General features: G+C 37.9%; 1 protein-coding gene across 3 annotated transcripts in view; it reads left to right on the plus strand.

The window, feature by feature from the left end:
- Nucleotides 1-17,477, plus strand: part of LOC117208836 (carbonic anhydrase-related protein 10) — a 225,708-nt gene that overhangs the window by 192,906 nt on the left and 15,325 nt on the right. For all 3 annotated transcript variants that reach the window (XM_033450240.1, XM_033450241.1, XM_033450242.1), the window contains exons 5-6: nucleotides 5,966-6,061; nucleotides 13,363-13,429. In XM_033450240.1, coding sequence (XP_033306131.1) covers nucleotides 5,966-6,061; nucleotides 13,363-13,429 — 163 coding nt within the window. The remainder of the gene's footprint in view (nucleotides 1-5,965; nucleotides 6,062-13,362; nucleotides 13,430-17,477) is intronic.

Consider the following 17,477-nt stretch of genomic DNA (forward strand, 5'->3'; position numbering starts at 1 on the left):
TGCGCTCGTAGACGGGCTGAATCCTGAATTTCCGGCAAACCACCCCCGACCCTAAGATCGCCGAGAGCCGAGACGATAACGAATCTCGATGTCAGCTAGTGGACCATGGTGAAGTCGATCGATCTAACGAGCCGTAGGAAAAACAGGCAGCTCGTAGCTACCGATATTCGGAATAAGAGTATGAACGAAGTGGATTCCTCCGTCGACCTTTGAACTTTCGGTCGATGTTGAATCTTCACGGATTATTGCTTGTTCTTTGATTCGTGTTATAGGAAGATTGGAAAGTTTGCCAGATTTCGTTCTTTTTGCTACTTTTAAATTATTTCAAATTAGGTATTTTTCCTACTATAACACGAATCAGAGCTATATATTTTACATTTACGACCTCTTCATCTTTCAGGATGGAAGGTTAGAGATTTTCCATGTCATAGAAATTTGCGTTTGTGTTATAGAAAGATTGAGAAGTTGGTAATTTTGTTGGTTTGGTTTGACGAATGTCGACGATGAAAGATTAGAGATTTTTCTTTTAAATAATCAGTAGGTGTTTTATAGTGTTTGATAGTCTCTTTAGAAACTAATTCCCGCTGTAAATTTCATGCTACGTTCTAAATAATTTTCCAGTCGAATTCAATTGGAGATTCGTGTAGAGATTGAATTCCCCAAATTTCGATGAGTAATTTGTTCGGCGAGTAACTGTACCGAAAAAAGAGTATCCTCTTTTCGCTTCTGGCAAAACGTGTAATCCTCGTTTCTTCTTTTCTTTCATTTCTGTGCGTTTCTATGGCGTTTTATTCGGCGGACGTAGGGTTCGTTAAAACTTTATTGTACATTATTAGCACCGGTGGAAAATTACGGTGGCGCTCTCGATATCAATAAATTAACTGCGCCGCAGGACGTTCTAAATTGCATTTACTATTTCCCTGCAGGGCATTAAACATAGAACGACTTTCGTAATCGCAGTTGTACTAGGATTCGATTACACGGGCTGCCTAAAATTTAATTAAATCGACACACGGCGAACCCCTTCGCGCACAGGTACGCTTTTCGCACCGTCATTTACCAGATCGCATCGTGAAAATTGTAAAATTTAATTTACATCCGGCTGGATTCAATTTGTCTCGATCATTGACTGCTATAATTTTTTAGGTGTATTCCCCTGGCGAAATATTGGCGACGCGAATGCAATCATGAAACTTAACGAGAAAATATTTCATCGACCCGTACTCTACACCTCCTTGTGTAAACCAATATATTATGTAAACATGTTTTTCGAATTATCACTGTGAAAAATTTCCCAGAACTTGCTTCAATTTGTTGAATTGCTTAAATTGAATTGTAAACTAAAGGTGACAAAAGCGACATTTGATCCTGTTTTAGAAGTATCATTTCTCTTACTGAAAAATTTAATAAACAAAATAATGTAACGGAATAATGAGTTCGTTACATTTTCTTAAATTCTGTTCTTGAATTACGTCACGTTCGAAGCAAGACTGCGATATCTGACTTGTTACTATTTAATCACGTCTCTAATACTTTTCCAACGAATCTCAATATTTACCATGAACGAATTGAGCAAAATTACCTGTAAAACATCAACTGCAACCCTTTTAAGTAAACCGGAATCAATGAAAATAAACGTTTCAAAAACCATTTCAAAAAATAAGCTTATTCCACTTTCTTTGCCTCGTGAACGCTTAATGACTTCAGCATCTCTTACCATAATTTACCTTGCCGAAATTCTAAGCGAAAGAAAACCACTGTTTACATGGACATCAAGAAAGATAGGAAAACTGAACCAGAATCTACGCAGTACACTTAATTTCCCATCCGTCTCGCGGTATCAACAGTTGGACTATATTTTCAGGAGAAAAGTCTACGTTTCTTCTTACATTCCGCGCGATGAGCCTCTGGAAAAACAAAAGGATAACTTTAAGAGTGTAGCATGAAGTGAAACGCGGGAAAGTCTAAGGGAAGTGAATTCGTGTAGGACGCGGTGAATCTTCCCCTTTTGCAAGTAGTGCTAGTCGTACTTTGATCAGACGCGCTGGATTTATGCTCATCCTTGGCTTTCTCTCTCTCTATCCATCTATCTATCTATCTCTTCTATCACAAGTGTCGTCGCTTATCTCTCTTCGGAAGGTTCATCGTGTTGCAACAGCGTCAGCGACGTCTTTGAAGACTCGTCGCATCGTAGGCCTTTCAACGAGGTCGAAGCAGCGGCGGAAGTGCCGCGGCAATGCCATTATCGACAGAAAGAAACGAGTGCGCTGCCTGCATGAAAGAACGAAGAAAGCTGGATCGGTGGTTAAAAGTCAGCGTTTGATTTTCTACCAGTCTCTGCTGCTCTTTCTCTGTTTGAGCGTGTCGCCTGCTATGTCAGATCGAAGCAATTACCCTGAAGTTGGTATTTGTAATGGTTAATTTGTAATACGAATTGTAGGTTGGTCGAGTGTATCGCTATTTAAGAAGAGTATGTTATGTTTTTAAATACTACGGTGATTTGATATTGGGAGTTTTCATTATAGCAGACTAATAATTTAGCCAATTGAGTTCTTTGAGCAGATGAGTCTGTTTTTGAAATCTGTTTACAAAGTACTGTATAGGATTATTTCTTCTTTGCAAGTATGCTACGATTCCTCAATTACATTTACAAAATATTCAATAGGTGTTTCAGGATTAGTTTTGTAAAGTGATTGATAAATTTTATCCTCCATTAATTCCTTCTTCGTTTTTCTCTTACGATCAACAGATTATATAAATCAACATTTATTTCTACCGAGATATGTATAATTTTGTGTGCTAGACTGAATTGACCGCGTAGTAGTGATACATGTGTGTGAATATGAGCGTGCGGAAGTATGTGTGTGCGCGGCGTCTCGAAAACAAAGGAATGTAAACTATTTAGTTAACAGTCTGATATGGAAGAAGGTGAGACAAAGAAAGTGCTGAGACGCGTGTAAATGTGTATCGACGAATATCCTTGAAATCGTTTATCAAATAACTATAACTATTTTAATATAAATTCTAAATGTAAACTTAGTATTCCTCTGCCATTATTTCGGCAATTAAGATCCAAAATTATCAACAATTTCTTCTTCATCCATCGAATTATAATCGACGAATTACATTAGAAAATTTCACTTAAAACAAGGAGGTTAAACAATTTGCCAGATATCTACTAATTCAACATGTAGCTTGTTGGGAAATTCTAATCAACAAATTGCATTATCAGTAAAGAAGCATAAAGAGAATCGAAACAAAGCGAGACGAATCGGTGCTTTCCGAAAGACTGGTCGAAATTTATGACGATGAACGCGAATGGTCGTTTCTGTAGGGAGAAAAAAGAATACGGGATAGGGTTTAGGGAGACGTAGCAGTTTGTCGCGTCGGTAAATTTACAACTGTAATTTACACGATCGTCGAATATCCGTTTCGATCTTAACATCAGCGTAGAAGGAACGTAGATGCTTGAAACAGCCCCGAGCGTGATTGAGAACACCTTTGAGATGCGATTTAGGAAAAACAACAAAGGGAATTGAGAGAAGATAGACGATACCTGCAAAGCGTCGCACGTTCGTTCTATTTTCTTAGCTGCCTCCTCTTTCATTCAGCTTGAAACGATAACGATAAAGATTCGTCGATATTTTTCTCTGTTTCAACAATTTTCTCTAAATTTGTCCTCATTTCACATGACTCGTGTATATTTCAATTCAGCTTAACTTTAATTATCTTGCTAGTTTCAGTTCTACGTGTGTTTTTATAGATTTCTAAATTTATGTAACATTTATGAAATTTTTTTCTAAGTAGTCTTTATACAGTTTTTCTAGTTACAAAATCTTTATGAAATTTGTTTCTAGATATTCTTAATAAATTCCTTAATTGAACAATTTTCATAAGATTCATACAAATCGATTACTCTTTGTAATTCCCGTTAATTGTGAAATCTGTGCGTTGCTTACGAAAGAATTTATGATTTCACAGTGAAATACTTTTAAAATCACCGACGTTAAATTAATATGGAAGTTGGAGAGCGGATAATTCCACAAAAAAATAATAGAAAAATTCCGCGATCCTGAGAAACGAATATCCAAGAGTGTTTCACTGATTATACGAAATTACAGTATTTCCTTTACTTGGCCGTTTTATCGAAAAATTTCTTGATCTCGTTACCGTGAATTTTCCTTGGCAAAACGAGCAACGAGAACCATTGACTTCCTTTCGTTTTACGAAGGATAGAAAAAAAAAATACAGGCCAGTATCAAGAATGCATAGAGGAATCTCTATCGACCAGTTATTTACAAGGGAAAAATGCGATGCTCATAGAGCCGTTTCTGTTTTATCGAAATAAAATCTCTTAATAAAGTGCACCGACATGGCGTGGGAAAAGGTATCAACCGACTCGATAGCCTCAAAAATTTTTTATTATTACCTGACGATACGTTGTCAGAATATTCCGAATAATGATTTTTTTTCTGTCTATATAAAATACATATAACCTTCTGAAAATACGTGAAACGTATCGTTCGTTGGTTCATTGATTTGAATAACGTCGGAAGAAATATTGAAGGTGCAAGATGAATTTTCATCGAGAACGAAATTATTCACGTGATTCCATTTGACCGAATGAAACATAAATCGTCGCGACAGTGGTCAAACAGCTTAAGCAATTTCACGGGTTAATATCTAACGCTTGATTAATTTAGTCGAGCCGAGTTAAGCAGGGTTAGCAAAGTTCATCCACGCCGCGTCAGAATCTTGTTTAATTATTAAAAACCTATCTCTGAGGTGAAATTTTATTTCCAAAAATGGCATTATATAGCTTTTCAAACTGATTTTCATGTCTGATATGTTAGTAACGCATTGGATAGTCTCGTAATTAACTTAAATGTTTGTTACTATTATTTGTGAATAATTAATTGCTGTAATAATCTTTTGTTCTTTCCACTAGATTTTCTTCTTTGTTTTTGTAAAACTTTTTTCTTGGCTACTTCTATTATTTTTGGCTTAACTTCCAGCATGATTTAAGGTCTAGATTATAACATCTAAATACTTTGAATATATAAAATGTAAATATAAAATTATAAAAACTTTCTTGGTTTCGAGAAACATTCCAACAAATACCTTGATCTGACTGAAATGATACGTTGATAATAATTGACATTTATCCACTGTACAAGTAAAATTCATTTAAATAAATAATAGAGAAATAAAGATAAATAAAAAATAATCTAGACTAAAGAAATTTTCCATAGAATTTCAACTTTCTCAAAGCACGACCATCGAAGCGAAGCATTTAATCTTCCCGAGTAAAGGAATCTCATAGAAATCGCAAATTTCTCAAAATTCAAAAGTGGAATCGAAACTACGGAAAAAATGTGCGAGGATCTAAGCTGAAGAAAATTCGATCGTACCGCCAGAATACACGAACTTCCGAAGAGCAGAAATTTTCCAAAAGTTCCACATACTGAAAACTCAAACACAGTTAAACGTACATAGATGGTAAAATGAAAGGGCACCGCGTGTATTTACCCGAACGAGGGTGAATCGAGGGAAACAATGGGAGGGCGGCGTGGCAAAGGTACGAGGTATGCTCGTGCACGAAGGATTAATTCTCGTGATGTACAGGAAATCAGTGGAGATAGAGGGGCGAAGGGCCGGCAAGATCCCTTTGAAATCTTTCGGCGATTAATTCATTCGAAAGCGGTGCGGAACAAGGCTCACGAAACGAAGCGGCTGCAGCGGCGCGTGCAATTTTGGCAAGACGATTCCGTGGCGGGCGTTTTCTATGTACACGTGTATCGTCGGGCCACAAAGCGGCCACGATCCCGCTGGTTGGTTCGTGTGAAACGCGAAATTTGTCGGTGTAATTACAGCAAGGGGAAATACGGAGACGCGTTGCGATTACGCGGCCAAATAAATCCCAGTCTGCCTACTTTCTGACGTTCTTCCTCTCTCTGTGTTTCAGATACAAGTGTACGGGTTCAACGCGGAACTGTATCACAATATGAGCGAGGCGCAACACAAAAGTCAAGGCCTGGTCGCGATCTCGTTGATGGTACAGGTAAGCGAATGTAGAATATTGTAGTTTCTACGAAATGATTAAAACGAGGAAGTTTCGCGGTGATTTAGGAGCTTTGTATGGCGGGATATTTAGATTTATGTGTTTGCGTGTGTGTGAGCACAGAAGTGAATTTGGTATGATTTGATTTATATGGTTTTATGAAAGAGCAGGACTTTGATATGTTGGTTGTGTTTTCAATTTTTGGAATCTAGATGATCGAATCTTTGAATTTGAATATTGCCGAATACTTATCGTTATTTCGGTTTGCACGATTTGTTACTGGAGACTTTATATCGCCATTTTTTTTTTTGTTACATGTTAACGCTTCGTATTATGAGCGTATTTACATTGCTAAATAAAGTGTGCGTTCCATCTGTTTCGCATCAATTTTGTAACAAACGTTCCACTCTGCCATCGTGGAATTACTAGATAAATGAATATGCATGAGATATATGAATGGTGTTTGAACAAAGAGAATATATACGTACGCGACAGTTATTTTGATATCAAAAAACATTTATAATTCCTTTCATTTCGAAAAAAGATAAATAAATAAACATTGGCGAGATTGTAAAAAAAATGAACGCATTGGTAAAATAGCAATGAAATAAGTACCAAAAAATATCTATACTATTGATACTATCGTAGAATTTTGTAGACGCTCCGATTAAATTTATTTTAATGACGATTAATCAATCTATTAGTTATAATCTATATTAATTAATCTATATAATAATCTATTAAAAACACAAATATGAATTCCCAAATGGATCATGGTAACGAGACAGAAGGGATTGAAAAATAAGGATAGTAATCATAGAATTCTATATGTCGACGAGGGGTAGTTTAGCAACCCTGGAATTTGTTCCCGAATTTGTAAACTAGGTATCGCGTGTTTACCGTATTCTTTCGATCGATATAATTTACTCCGCCGTTAAAAATCATAATTAAGAAAATTACAAAAATTACGAATTTGTTATTAACGAAAATGAAATTCTAAATATTTGTAATTCACAAATTTTTATTCCCAAACAGATTACCTCTGCAAATTCATATTTTTCTAAATGCAAATTTAAAAAATGCTACTTAAATAGACATTTGTTTCATAGATATTTCTTGTGTATAATATAAATAAATAAATAAAAAAATAGCTTTCTAGATTCTCGAATATTTTTTCCCTTTCTTTCTTCTCGGATTTGGACCAAATCATTTTATTATATAAAAACAGAGCAAGATGTATTTAAACAAAATCGAGATGAGTAAAATAGAAAAAAAGAAGGAAGGAAAATGTACGAGGAAGAGGTAGAAAGATTTTATTTGCGACGTTCTTATTGGTGAACAATTATTTCGAAGTCTCGCAGACAAACACCCGGCAGGCTTCCCGGGGCTGCGTGCCGCTTGCTCCGAGAATAAATTCCAAAGTTTCGAAGGAAACGTTCTGCTTTCGCCAGCTCGTTCCACCTCGTTCTTATACCCTCACATTTTCTCTCACGTCGACGATCGTCTATGTTCTCTCTCTTGCTCTTTCACCCCTTCTAGAACCGGTGTTCCGCTAGAAGAAACTGGAAAGCCTGCGATTCTGAGGCAACAAACGCCAGGAAACAAGCGTTTATGCTTCTGATTTCTGGCACGATAGTTCAACAGAATCGGCTGCTGCCGCTTCACTCAGACTGTTTATCGAAACATCGACTCGTTTCTAGCTCGTTCTATTTCCTTTTCTGATTACCATTCCCGTTTCGCTCTTCTATATATATCATGATTGTTAGAAATGTTCTTGCAATAAGTTTATGCATTCTAATGTTATCATTTCGAGGATTTATTGAACGAGTGCTAATCTAATGATTCGTTGAGCAGAATACATCTTCTGTAAATTTTTATGAGTAATTCTACAAATTAGATCAAATTCCTGTAACTCCGCCTCAGAAATCTTCGCTTCTTTCCTTCGATCTCTGAATTAAATTTCTAAATCAAACAATTATTCCATATTACTCATTTATAAGTGGCGAATAAAAAAACTATATTTTAACTGGAAGATTTACCAAAAAATTAGTCAATTCTCGTAATTATTGTATCATCCCCTTGGGGTTAAGATTCTGTTATTCAAACAAATGCGCACACTATCGAATCGGATTTCTGCAGTTGTGTAATATTATTATTAAAAGCCAGTACCCTCTAATTTGAAAAATTCCCATAAAATTAGTCAACGATAATAGCTAATATTTCCCTGGTCAAAACGATATGATCTTCAAACGAATTGCAACAAAATTCAAGAAATCAAACAGTTCCAAATTAAACGTTCATAATCATACAGCGTTACTACTGAAAATAATTACTTGAAAAACGCTGTAGCTTGAAAAATTCTCATAATATTATTCAACTCTGGTAGTTAACATCCTCTTTGCCAACATCCATCAGCAGTCACGCACCATCAAAACCCAAAGTGGTGTTTTTCGCGTGCAAGCGTAATTTTCATCTGCCTTTAGCAGCGGTTCCCAGCCGCTAATGACACAAAAATCCACGCGCGGCTCGTTTCCAAATCATTACCCAAAATCAGTGGTCGTCAGCCGAGGAATTAACGACGCGAGACCGGAGGGGAGAGAAGAAAAGGCGAGAGCGTATTCTCGCGAAAAAGCGTGGTACGTCGGTTGACAGGGATTTTCCCTCGTTTTGCGCGGCCGCGCCGTTTACTTGCGGAATAAATTTTCAAAGTTCCAGCAGCCAGCCGGCCCCCATCTTCCTTTTCCCTTACCTTTCACGGTCTTTAGCGGCTGAAACGCGCGACCGTGAAACAGAGAGAACAGCAAAAAAACGACGAGGAGGGAAAAGAGTCCTTTAGGATGCATTAAGGACGCGGCGTGACGGAGGTAACCTGAATGTAAACCACTTATTAGGTGAAGTAAAAAGTTCTGAGCGCTTTTTCGCTTTATTTCGACGATGAAATTAACATAGTCAAGATTATTCGATTTAGATTAAATATGCGCCGTTTTGTTCGATTACTTTTGTCCATTTTGAAGGCAATTTCATAATTCCGCGGTTGAAGAAGTCCTCGTCCCTATTGGTAAAAAACTTGACCAGCTCATTTTCACAAGCCTCTCTTGAGGCCAGTTTTGTACCATCAAGAAAATTTTGCAAAAACTTAAAAAGGTGATAATCGCTTGGTGCCAGGTCTGGACTGTACGGCGGATGCGATAGAACCTCCCAGCCAAGCTCTCGGAGCTTCTGACGCGTCGTTAAAGATGTGTGCGGCCTGGCGTTGTCTTGATGGAACACAACACCTTTCCTATTGGCCAATTCTGGCCGCTTCTGGTCGATCGCCTGCTTCAGTCTGGTCAGTTGTTGACAATAGAGGTCCGAATTAAGTGTTTGCCCCGATGGGAGCAGCTCATAATGGATGATTCCCTTCCAATCCCACCAAACACACAATAAAACCTTCTTGGCCGTTAATCCACGCTTGGCGATCGTTTGGGCCGGCCCACCGCGATTGGACCACGATCTTTTTCGGCTGTTGTTCTCGTATGTGACCCATTTTTCATCGCCAGTCACCATCCGCTTCAAAAATGGGTCGATTTCGTTACGTCTCAACAAAGAATCGCAGGCATCAATTCGGTCCAAAAGGTTCTTTTGCGTCAATTCATGTGGCACCCATACGTCGAGCTTCTTCTTGAGACCAGCCTTATGCAAATGGTTCCAAACGGTTTTCTGGCTAATCTTCAGTTCCTGGGCAATGGAATAAGTGCTCACATGCCGGTCCGACTCGACGATTTCCATGATTTTATCCACATTTTCGACGATTGGCCTACCAGAGCGTGCCTCATCTTCGACGTCCATATTACCAGAACGGAATCGTTGGAACCACCGCTTTGCTGTTGCATTCGATACTGTACTGGGTCCATAAACAGCACAAATTTTTTTGGCCGCCTGCTCCGCCTTTTCACCTTGGTCGTAGTGGTACTGAAGAATGTATCGAATTTTCTCTTTTTTTATCTCCATTTTCGAACGCTGTAACACACAACTGGCTTCACCGAACACAAAACTGACAAAGAACCTTTTTGATGCGTAATATCACCTTGAAATCGGTGTATACTATGACTCGATGCGATGTGCACATCGTGAGATATGGCTCACTAAAGACATCTAGCGAAAAACGCTCAGAACTTTTTACTTAACCTAATATTTGGAAAGTTTACAATATTTTAAAAAGACCATGATATTATAGAGACGAGGTACCTGATTTTTCACTCTTACGTATTTCTTATATGTCCATGGTTTTAGGGAGATATCGTGTTTCTTGAGAGTTCTTTAAAATTTGTTGGACAGGTAAAAAAGTAAAAAGATAAAAAAGAGATTGAGAATTTATGTGGCGTGAATGAGTTTATACGTTGGTTGGAATTTTCTATGTGTGAAAGTAGTAGATGCTTCTCTTTCTTAGATTTCATCATACCTTCTTATATCATTTTTTCATAACACGTCACGCAATTTTACTTACATTGTTTCATTTATTATTCTCGGTTAAGTATTCGACGGTTAATTATTTTTTACTGAATGTAATTTATCAAACTGCAAACTTCCTCAATCTTTCTCAGTTTGAATCAAGCTTGAATTAGGACTGAGTTAGGTTTGAAATAGATTTGAATCCGATTTGAGTTACATTCAAGGTAGTTTTTAATTAATAAATTAAAATAGATTTCAGTTAAATTTGGATTACGTTTAAATTACGAACTTGCTCGAGTCTTTAGATTTAAAGTATATTTGAATGAAATTTGGAATAGATTTACGTCAATAACTCACACGTGCACCAATTCACATTGTTCAGATTACGATCATTTCCTTGATAACATAGTCACGGCAACGACGAAAATATTTTAGAACCATCCCCAAAGCGGCTGCCGTGTCGCGGGCCAATCTTTAACAGGTGCTCGATCTCTCGACAGGATACGGTGGTAGCTCGTAAAAGTGTGTCGTGGCAGAGGGGCGTCGTGTTGACGGGTGTAATTCAAACGGATTATACCCTGGGGGTGTCTGAGGGATAAGATCCAAATGAGTCGGTGGCAGCATTCCCTGTCAACGCTTGAACAATCCGAAGGGTCTAAATGAGCTCCCGGATATTTTCACTCGCGCGTTTCTACCCCATTCCACGTGTACCTTTCGTGGGACACTCGTGTCACCCGTTTTCACCGGGATGGATTTATCGACTGGAATTTTAGTCGTTTGTTCTGGATCCTTGATGCTTGGTGGGAATTACGACACTGGGTTTTAATGAATCCGGGGCGAGGTGAAATTATTGGACAATGTTTGCGTTGATTGAAAGCGACGTAGGAGGGGGTTGGTAATGAAAACGACGTGGTTCCCTTTTCTACATTTTCTGCTGGATTTACTTACACGATTTTTTCGTTTGCTTTTTAAAATTTTGTAGGCAGATTTTTCTTCCTTCTCGAGAGCAATAAATTTTATTCATTGCAAACTATTTTCTGCTTGAGAATAGAAAGCAAAGAGAAATTAAAGGAATATTTATTTCGTAGAATATCGTATTTATTTTCGTACGTTTGGTTTCAGCAATAAAGACATTCGTAACAAATTTAATGCTACAAGAATATACGGAATGTACGTAATACGCGAAGATGTAGAAAATATTGAAAGTAAAGTGACCATTTAATGTTTAATTTCCGTATTTACGTTTCCATGAAAATATTTAGTAATTATACATCGTACTAATTTAATCGTAAATCTTGATTTTCGTAAATCTTTGATTTAATTGAAATTTGACTTTACTGTCTTATAGTTGGTAATTTTTACTGCGTAATAATATCTCACTGTATCATTAATTACTAAATATTTTATACACGTCATTGGAAGTAACTCTAATATGTATAATATTTTACCAAGGAAAATAAATATTATCGTTCCCTTATTAAACCGCGTAACAAGAAGTGCAAAGCGAACGTAATAATCGCACGTTATATTATTAGACCGAACGACCCGTATAACGCAGTAACGTAACCATTGAATTTGCTTTATTACAGCGAGCTGAAAATTTTATTATCAGTTAATAAGTTATCGAGCTCGGAAGCTAATAATCCAGCTTGCCTCTATTTTGTCTGCCGGATGAAGACGCGATAATTATGCCGGATATTGTCAGAACATATACTTGAGATTCGCTTCCTCCTCGGTATACTTATGTATTCGAAAGAATATTTAACAATATCTTCCCTTAGTCATGTCTCGTTACAATGCTCATGAAATTTCCAAACTTTTTATATAATACATAAGATACCAACATAAAAGTTTTCCATGGTGAATGTTCAAATAGTTTCGTAAGCCAATGCATATAACAATACACTGTAATATCAGTCCATGTTGTATTATAGTTTTATATAGCATTTTCGCATAAATCGTTTAAAGTAGTACTTTATACGTGGATTATAAAATTGAGAAACTGAAAATTTCGAGGAAATATGAAATGAAATTGTCATTCCGTATCTGACCTACGTAAAAGTACCTTACCTTTCTTATCGAACATGAATGCTTTGATTGGCAAAATTAACCTTAAACAAACCTTTATGAATCTCTATACTTATCTATATCGATCCTCTTCCCAAGAAAATCAAGAACAATATATATTCAATTGTTCGAACCGTACCAAACCCAAATCATTACCTACCATCTTTCTGACATTAACACCACTCCCATTCACATAGTGACGCCACCTTGAATAACGAATACCCCGTAAAACGCCATGAATTTCCAAGCGTCGTTGTCGCGGCAACAATGATACTCGTAAAGTCACGATGGCCTCGAACTTCCCGGTAACGAGACTCTTAAGTCGAAACGAAGATAAGGATGGACTGTGAACGAAGATAAATAGAGACGGAGGAAAGAGTACGGGGAAAAGCTATGACGCGTATGATCGGTAGACTAGGGCCCTGTCCCATCACCAGGGGAAACGACGAAACTCTTGATCCAGCCTCGATGGCCAGATGAACTTTTATTATTTATCTCTTACTTTAGAGAGTTGTCTGGTCGGTTTTAGCCGGTTTAGCTTTTACGGTTACGTTTAATAGCCGGCCAGTGTGGAAGTTTCGAAACGACTGTTCGCCTTTGCCTCTTTATGCGATGCACTTAGCAGCGTCGAGCCTCCCATTTCATGGGAAATCGATGGAAAACGTATTAGGGCATTAGGACATAGAATGAACGAGGTGTGTTGCAAGGCAAGATACATGGTTATTGTGCATATCTTCGCGACATTAATACAGGATCATTCATAGTCGATGCTAAAAATGAAATCTGTTCTTCGCATGTTTTAGATCGGCGAGACGCTGCACCCAGAGCTTCAGATCATAACGAGCGTGTTCAACAAAGTTAAGTACCGCGGTAAGTAAATTTCTTCTCTGTTAGATCAGTGTATAGGGATTGCGTGTTTCGGAAAGATTTTGCTGGAAACTGTATAGGACATAATAATAATTTAGTGTAATGCAAATAAGCTGAATATTTTCTAATCTATGAGATTGTAACGGTGGTACTAACGGTATAGTGAAATCGAATAATTTGTAATTCATAGAAATTTTATAGATTTACATATGTCAGTCTACGTCATATAAGTATATGAGAAATTTGAGTATTTTGACAATTTTTGTACAGTATACGGATAAAACATTGATTTATTCTTTCATAGATCTTTCTCGTTTCTTTTTTCTTTATTCTGAATAGGCTGTTTTCAAAATTTCAGGTATCGTCGTCGAATTATTAATTCAGTAACCGTAGAATTTTGCATCGAACGAATTTTGTTTAATCTTGAATGAAATAAATTCGTAGTTCTGAATAATGCAAACTAGTATTGAAAACATAAACAATATAAATTCTATCTAATCCAGAAAAGTACGTTTGATCGGTTTACGAAGCAGAAATTTCTAGAACATAGAACGTAAATTCATGAGGTTTGCAGACCATGATCTATTGTAATTTCACGTATAATGCGAACGCCTTTCGTCTCTGCCGCTAGCGTACACTATCAATACGCATTTACGCACTAATACTGCCGCAGACTATCTGATGGTGTTATAGGCTTTCAACTCGCTGGCAAGCTCCGCTACCGTTTGCTTTTGCGATGGGATATTAATAGTTTCGTTCGTGCCGCGCCGTATAATGATCACGATTTATCCCCTGTTACTTCACCATCCTATTAGGTATTTCCGACCTCTCACATTTGCCGAAATTCCAAAGCTTGCAATCTCATTAACAGTAAGAACTTTAATGTTTAAACCTTGTCCTTACGTTTATTTCAAGTTTCTAAATTCTATATTTCACGTTTGAATTCTTGACAATTTATGAGGTATTTACTTGAGAAATCGCCGGATAACATTTCCTTGTTGCTGAAGATGTTTGAGCTAAGATGTAGTGAAAATCCTAGATATAAAATCTGTCTTACTTTTGAACTCTACTAAACGTTAATTTTATGAATAGAACTTTATGAATGAATTCTCGCTAGAAAAAAAGTGAATTGCTCTATTTCTGAATATTTCTATAGAATTCTGTGGACTTGAGCACACCATCCATGTGATAAAATAACTATTGCAGCAATTATGAGTGAAAAGCGCGAACAATAATATTATTAGAAACTGTACAAGTACCCTTTCAACTCTATAGAAAATTCTTTCAAGAAAATATTTCATATCTCAGCCTATTCTAAACCGACTCATTGCCACATATTTCCTCGTGAAACACTTTCCGACACTTCCAAGCTTCTTCCGCTGAATGAGCTCCCTTTACAAAAATCCGGCTCTATCTTTTCTCGCTCGCTCACCACGTCATTCGGATAACTTGGTTGTATAAGATGGACGTACGTATTGGATGTATGTCTGTAACCTGAATAAACATCGCTAATTCTGTCTCGTACGACCATTCGAAAGTCAAAAAACGCTCACCCGTGTCATCCACTATCTTGATGAAATACACATAACAGGCGATTCATCGTTGCGTGTCCGTGTCTTTCATTCGCGACTGCAATTAGTGGACCGTCAAAAGGTGTCGCGTAAGGCACGTGGAAGAGCCACAGATGAAACCCAGGACCCCGGGTTCTGGTTTGAAAGCGGAAACGAAACGGAGAGTAGCTTGGTAGACCGACGGGGTGAGGTAAAGAGAACGCGCGACGATGAATGCGCGGTTCACGCACCAAATACCACCGTGGACCGCTTCAGCGAGCCGCGGTGGAAAGTTGGCCGCGCACTCTGTCGCTGGGATAACCCCGGATAATAAATAAAATGGTGCCAGGAAAGGGAGTGTGCCGACGCTCCAGGCTACGTAGGGGTGGCGCGGGACTCGCTGACTCGAGAGGGTGAAAAGTCGAGGGACGGAAAAAAGGAGAGAGAGAAGGGGGGATGGAAAATGACTCTCTTAAGGTAACGAGTCACTTCACCGCGGCAGATATCCAGGTTTCTCGAAAGGGCGACTTTATCTCGTCGTGAGAGTCGATATTGTGGGGTTGTTCGTGGCTTGAATGAGAGGAAGAATTGAAGGGTAACGGGCTACGATTAGACGTTTAAAGCGTGGGGTACGTTTTCGGGATTATTGCCGGTGATGAGATGAATGGCATTTTTTGAGAGTTTTATGAGAGGATGGAGATATATGATTATGGTTTTGGAGTGCGGTTAGGTGGAATAAAATAGAGGTTAGATTTGGGGGTTGTTTATTTGGTAAGTTTTAGGAGATCCTTTTTTTTCGGACGATTTCTTGTTTTTTGACGAGTATCTCTTAACACTTTCATTCACGAATTATTTAATGTCAATGATTATTATCTGTATTTAGGATGAAATCGAAAATAACTTCGCAAGATCAGATAACGCTGTTAGAAGGATTTTATCTGCGAAAAGTAATTGACGTTATATCATAAAAGATGCTATATATTTCCGAAACTCGTCTCTTTGTATCTTGTCAATTGATGCAAGAGATTTCTCCCTTTGATCATCGATCAACAAAAACAGACCTTATCCAGAATTACTTTCTCAATCGACAATCGATAAAAGCAGCGAATAAAACAGCCAATAAAAGAGTCTATAATCAACAACAATAACAAGAAACCTCATATAAGAACCAAACTTATAACGTCGTAAAAGAGTGTAGTCTGTAAAAGAAAACACGTCACAGGAATTTCTCAAAAAAATATACGAACGAAAGTAAACGGGAGAAGGTTTAAACCCGAAGAATGAATTCGATGGAGCGACGAGATGCGTCGATGTTCCCAAAGGGTGATCCCTCCACGGTAAGGGTACTCGACGTTAAACGATTCGTCGATGGAAGCTCGGTTGCGCAGCTTTTTACGCGGTGGACACGATCTACACGACAACCGGTCGATTTACAACGAGGGACAACGATGCTCAGCGTCCAGCTAGCTTGTGTGTGCATAAATTCCTCTATACACCGTGGCGTCATATTCTAGTGTGCGCCGCGTGTACGTGTGCCGTTGTGTGTGTATTTTAATCAATACCCTGTTGACACCGCGACCACGGCACATAAATCATGAGACAATGGAGAAATGCCGTGGGGGGTGGACCAACAGGGGTGGATCTAAGTATTCCATTGTCGTGTACCGTCGGCTCCTGTACCGTCGATGTGTGCATGTACGCCATCCGCGATAACAATGGGGACCCACGAACGCGCGCACGCCATCGCTCCTCGAAAAGTTTCCAGGTATTTATTGCGAAATTTCGCGAGAAAGCAAGATTGTATCGCACCACTTGACTTCCGGCCGAACAACCGGTCGTCGACAGCCTGCCTTACGGCTCAGGCATGATTCTGCAGAACGTACCGCTATTTTGGAGATTCTAACGAGACGAAGGGGTGAGTTTTGAGATGGTTGGTTACAACGTTACAGATATTGGAGTAATGGGCTTGAGAAATTTGCAGATGGGAAAGTATAGATAAGTTTTGTGTAATAAGTTATACATATTTTGTTGGACTTTTGCTAATAATTTCCGAAGATAATTGAATTTTTTGTTTATATGCCTTTAAATTCTGCAGAGAAATGAATGTTGTAGAATGGATAATACATTTTATATAACATTGTAAATTAAATCTATTTTATTGGAATTTTCGTGATACTTTAGTGTATCAATTTAATTTAGGCAGATAGTTAAATTTTTTTAAATTGTTTATTTATTTTTCTTGATACAAAGAAGATTGTAAGATAGTATCTACAATAAACGTTTGATTTGTTTTCTTAAGCGATACCAAGTACACTGCTTGCGAACGAAACGACTATAGGAAAATTTAATCAATGCTCGTAAATGGAAGAGGAACAGAACCCAGGGCCACGATCTAATCCCATTACCTGCCATTTTATTCTATCGTTTCGACGCAATGGAAATGACAAATGAAAACTTTACCGCTTATCTAAATGAAATTAACGATACCATTTGACGATACT

The sequence above is a fragment of the Bombus bifarius genome, unplaced genomic scaffold, assembly GCF_011952205.1.
Source record: "Bombus bifarius isolate JDL3187 unplaced genomic scaffold, Bbif_JDL3187 scf7180000008162, whole genome shotgun sequence".
NCBI lineage: Eukaryota > Metazoa > Arthropoda > Insecta > Hymenoptera > Apidae > Bombus > Bombus bifarius.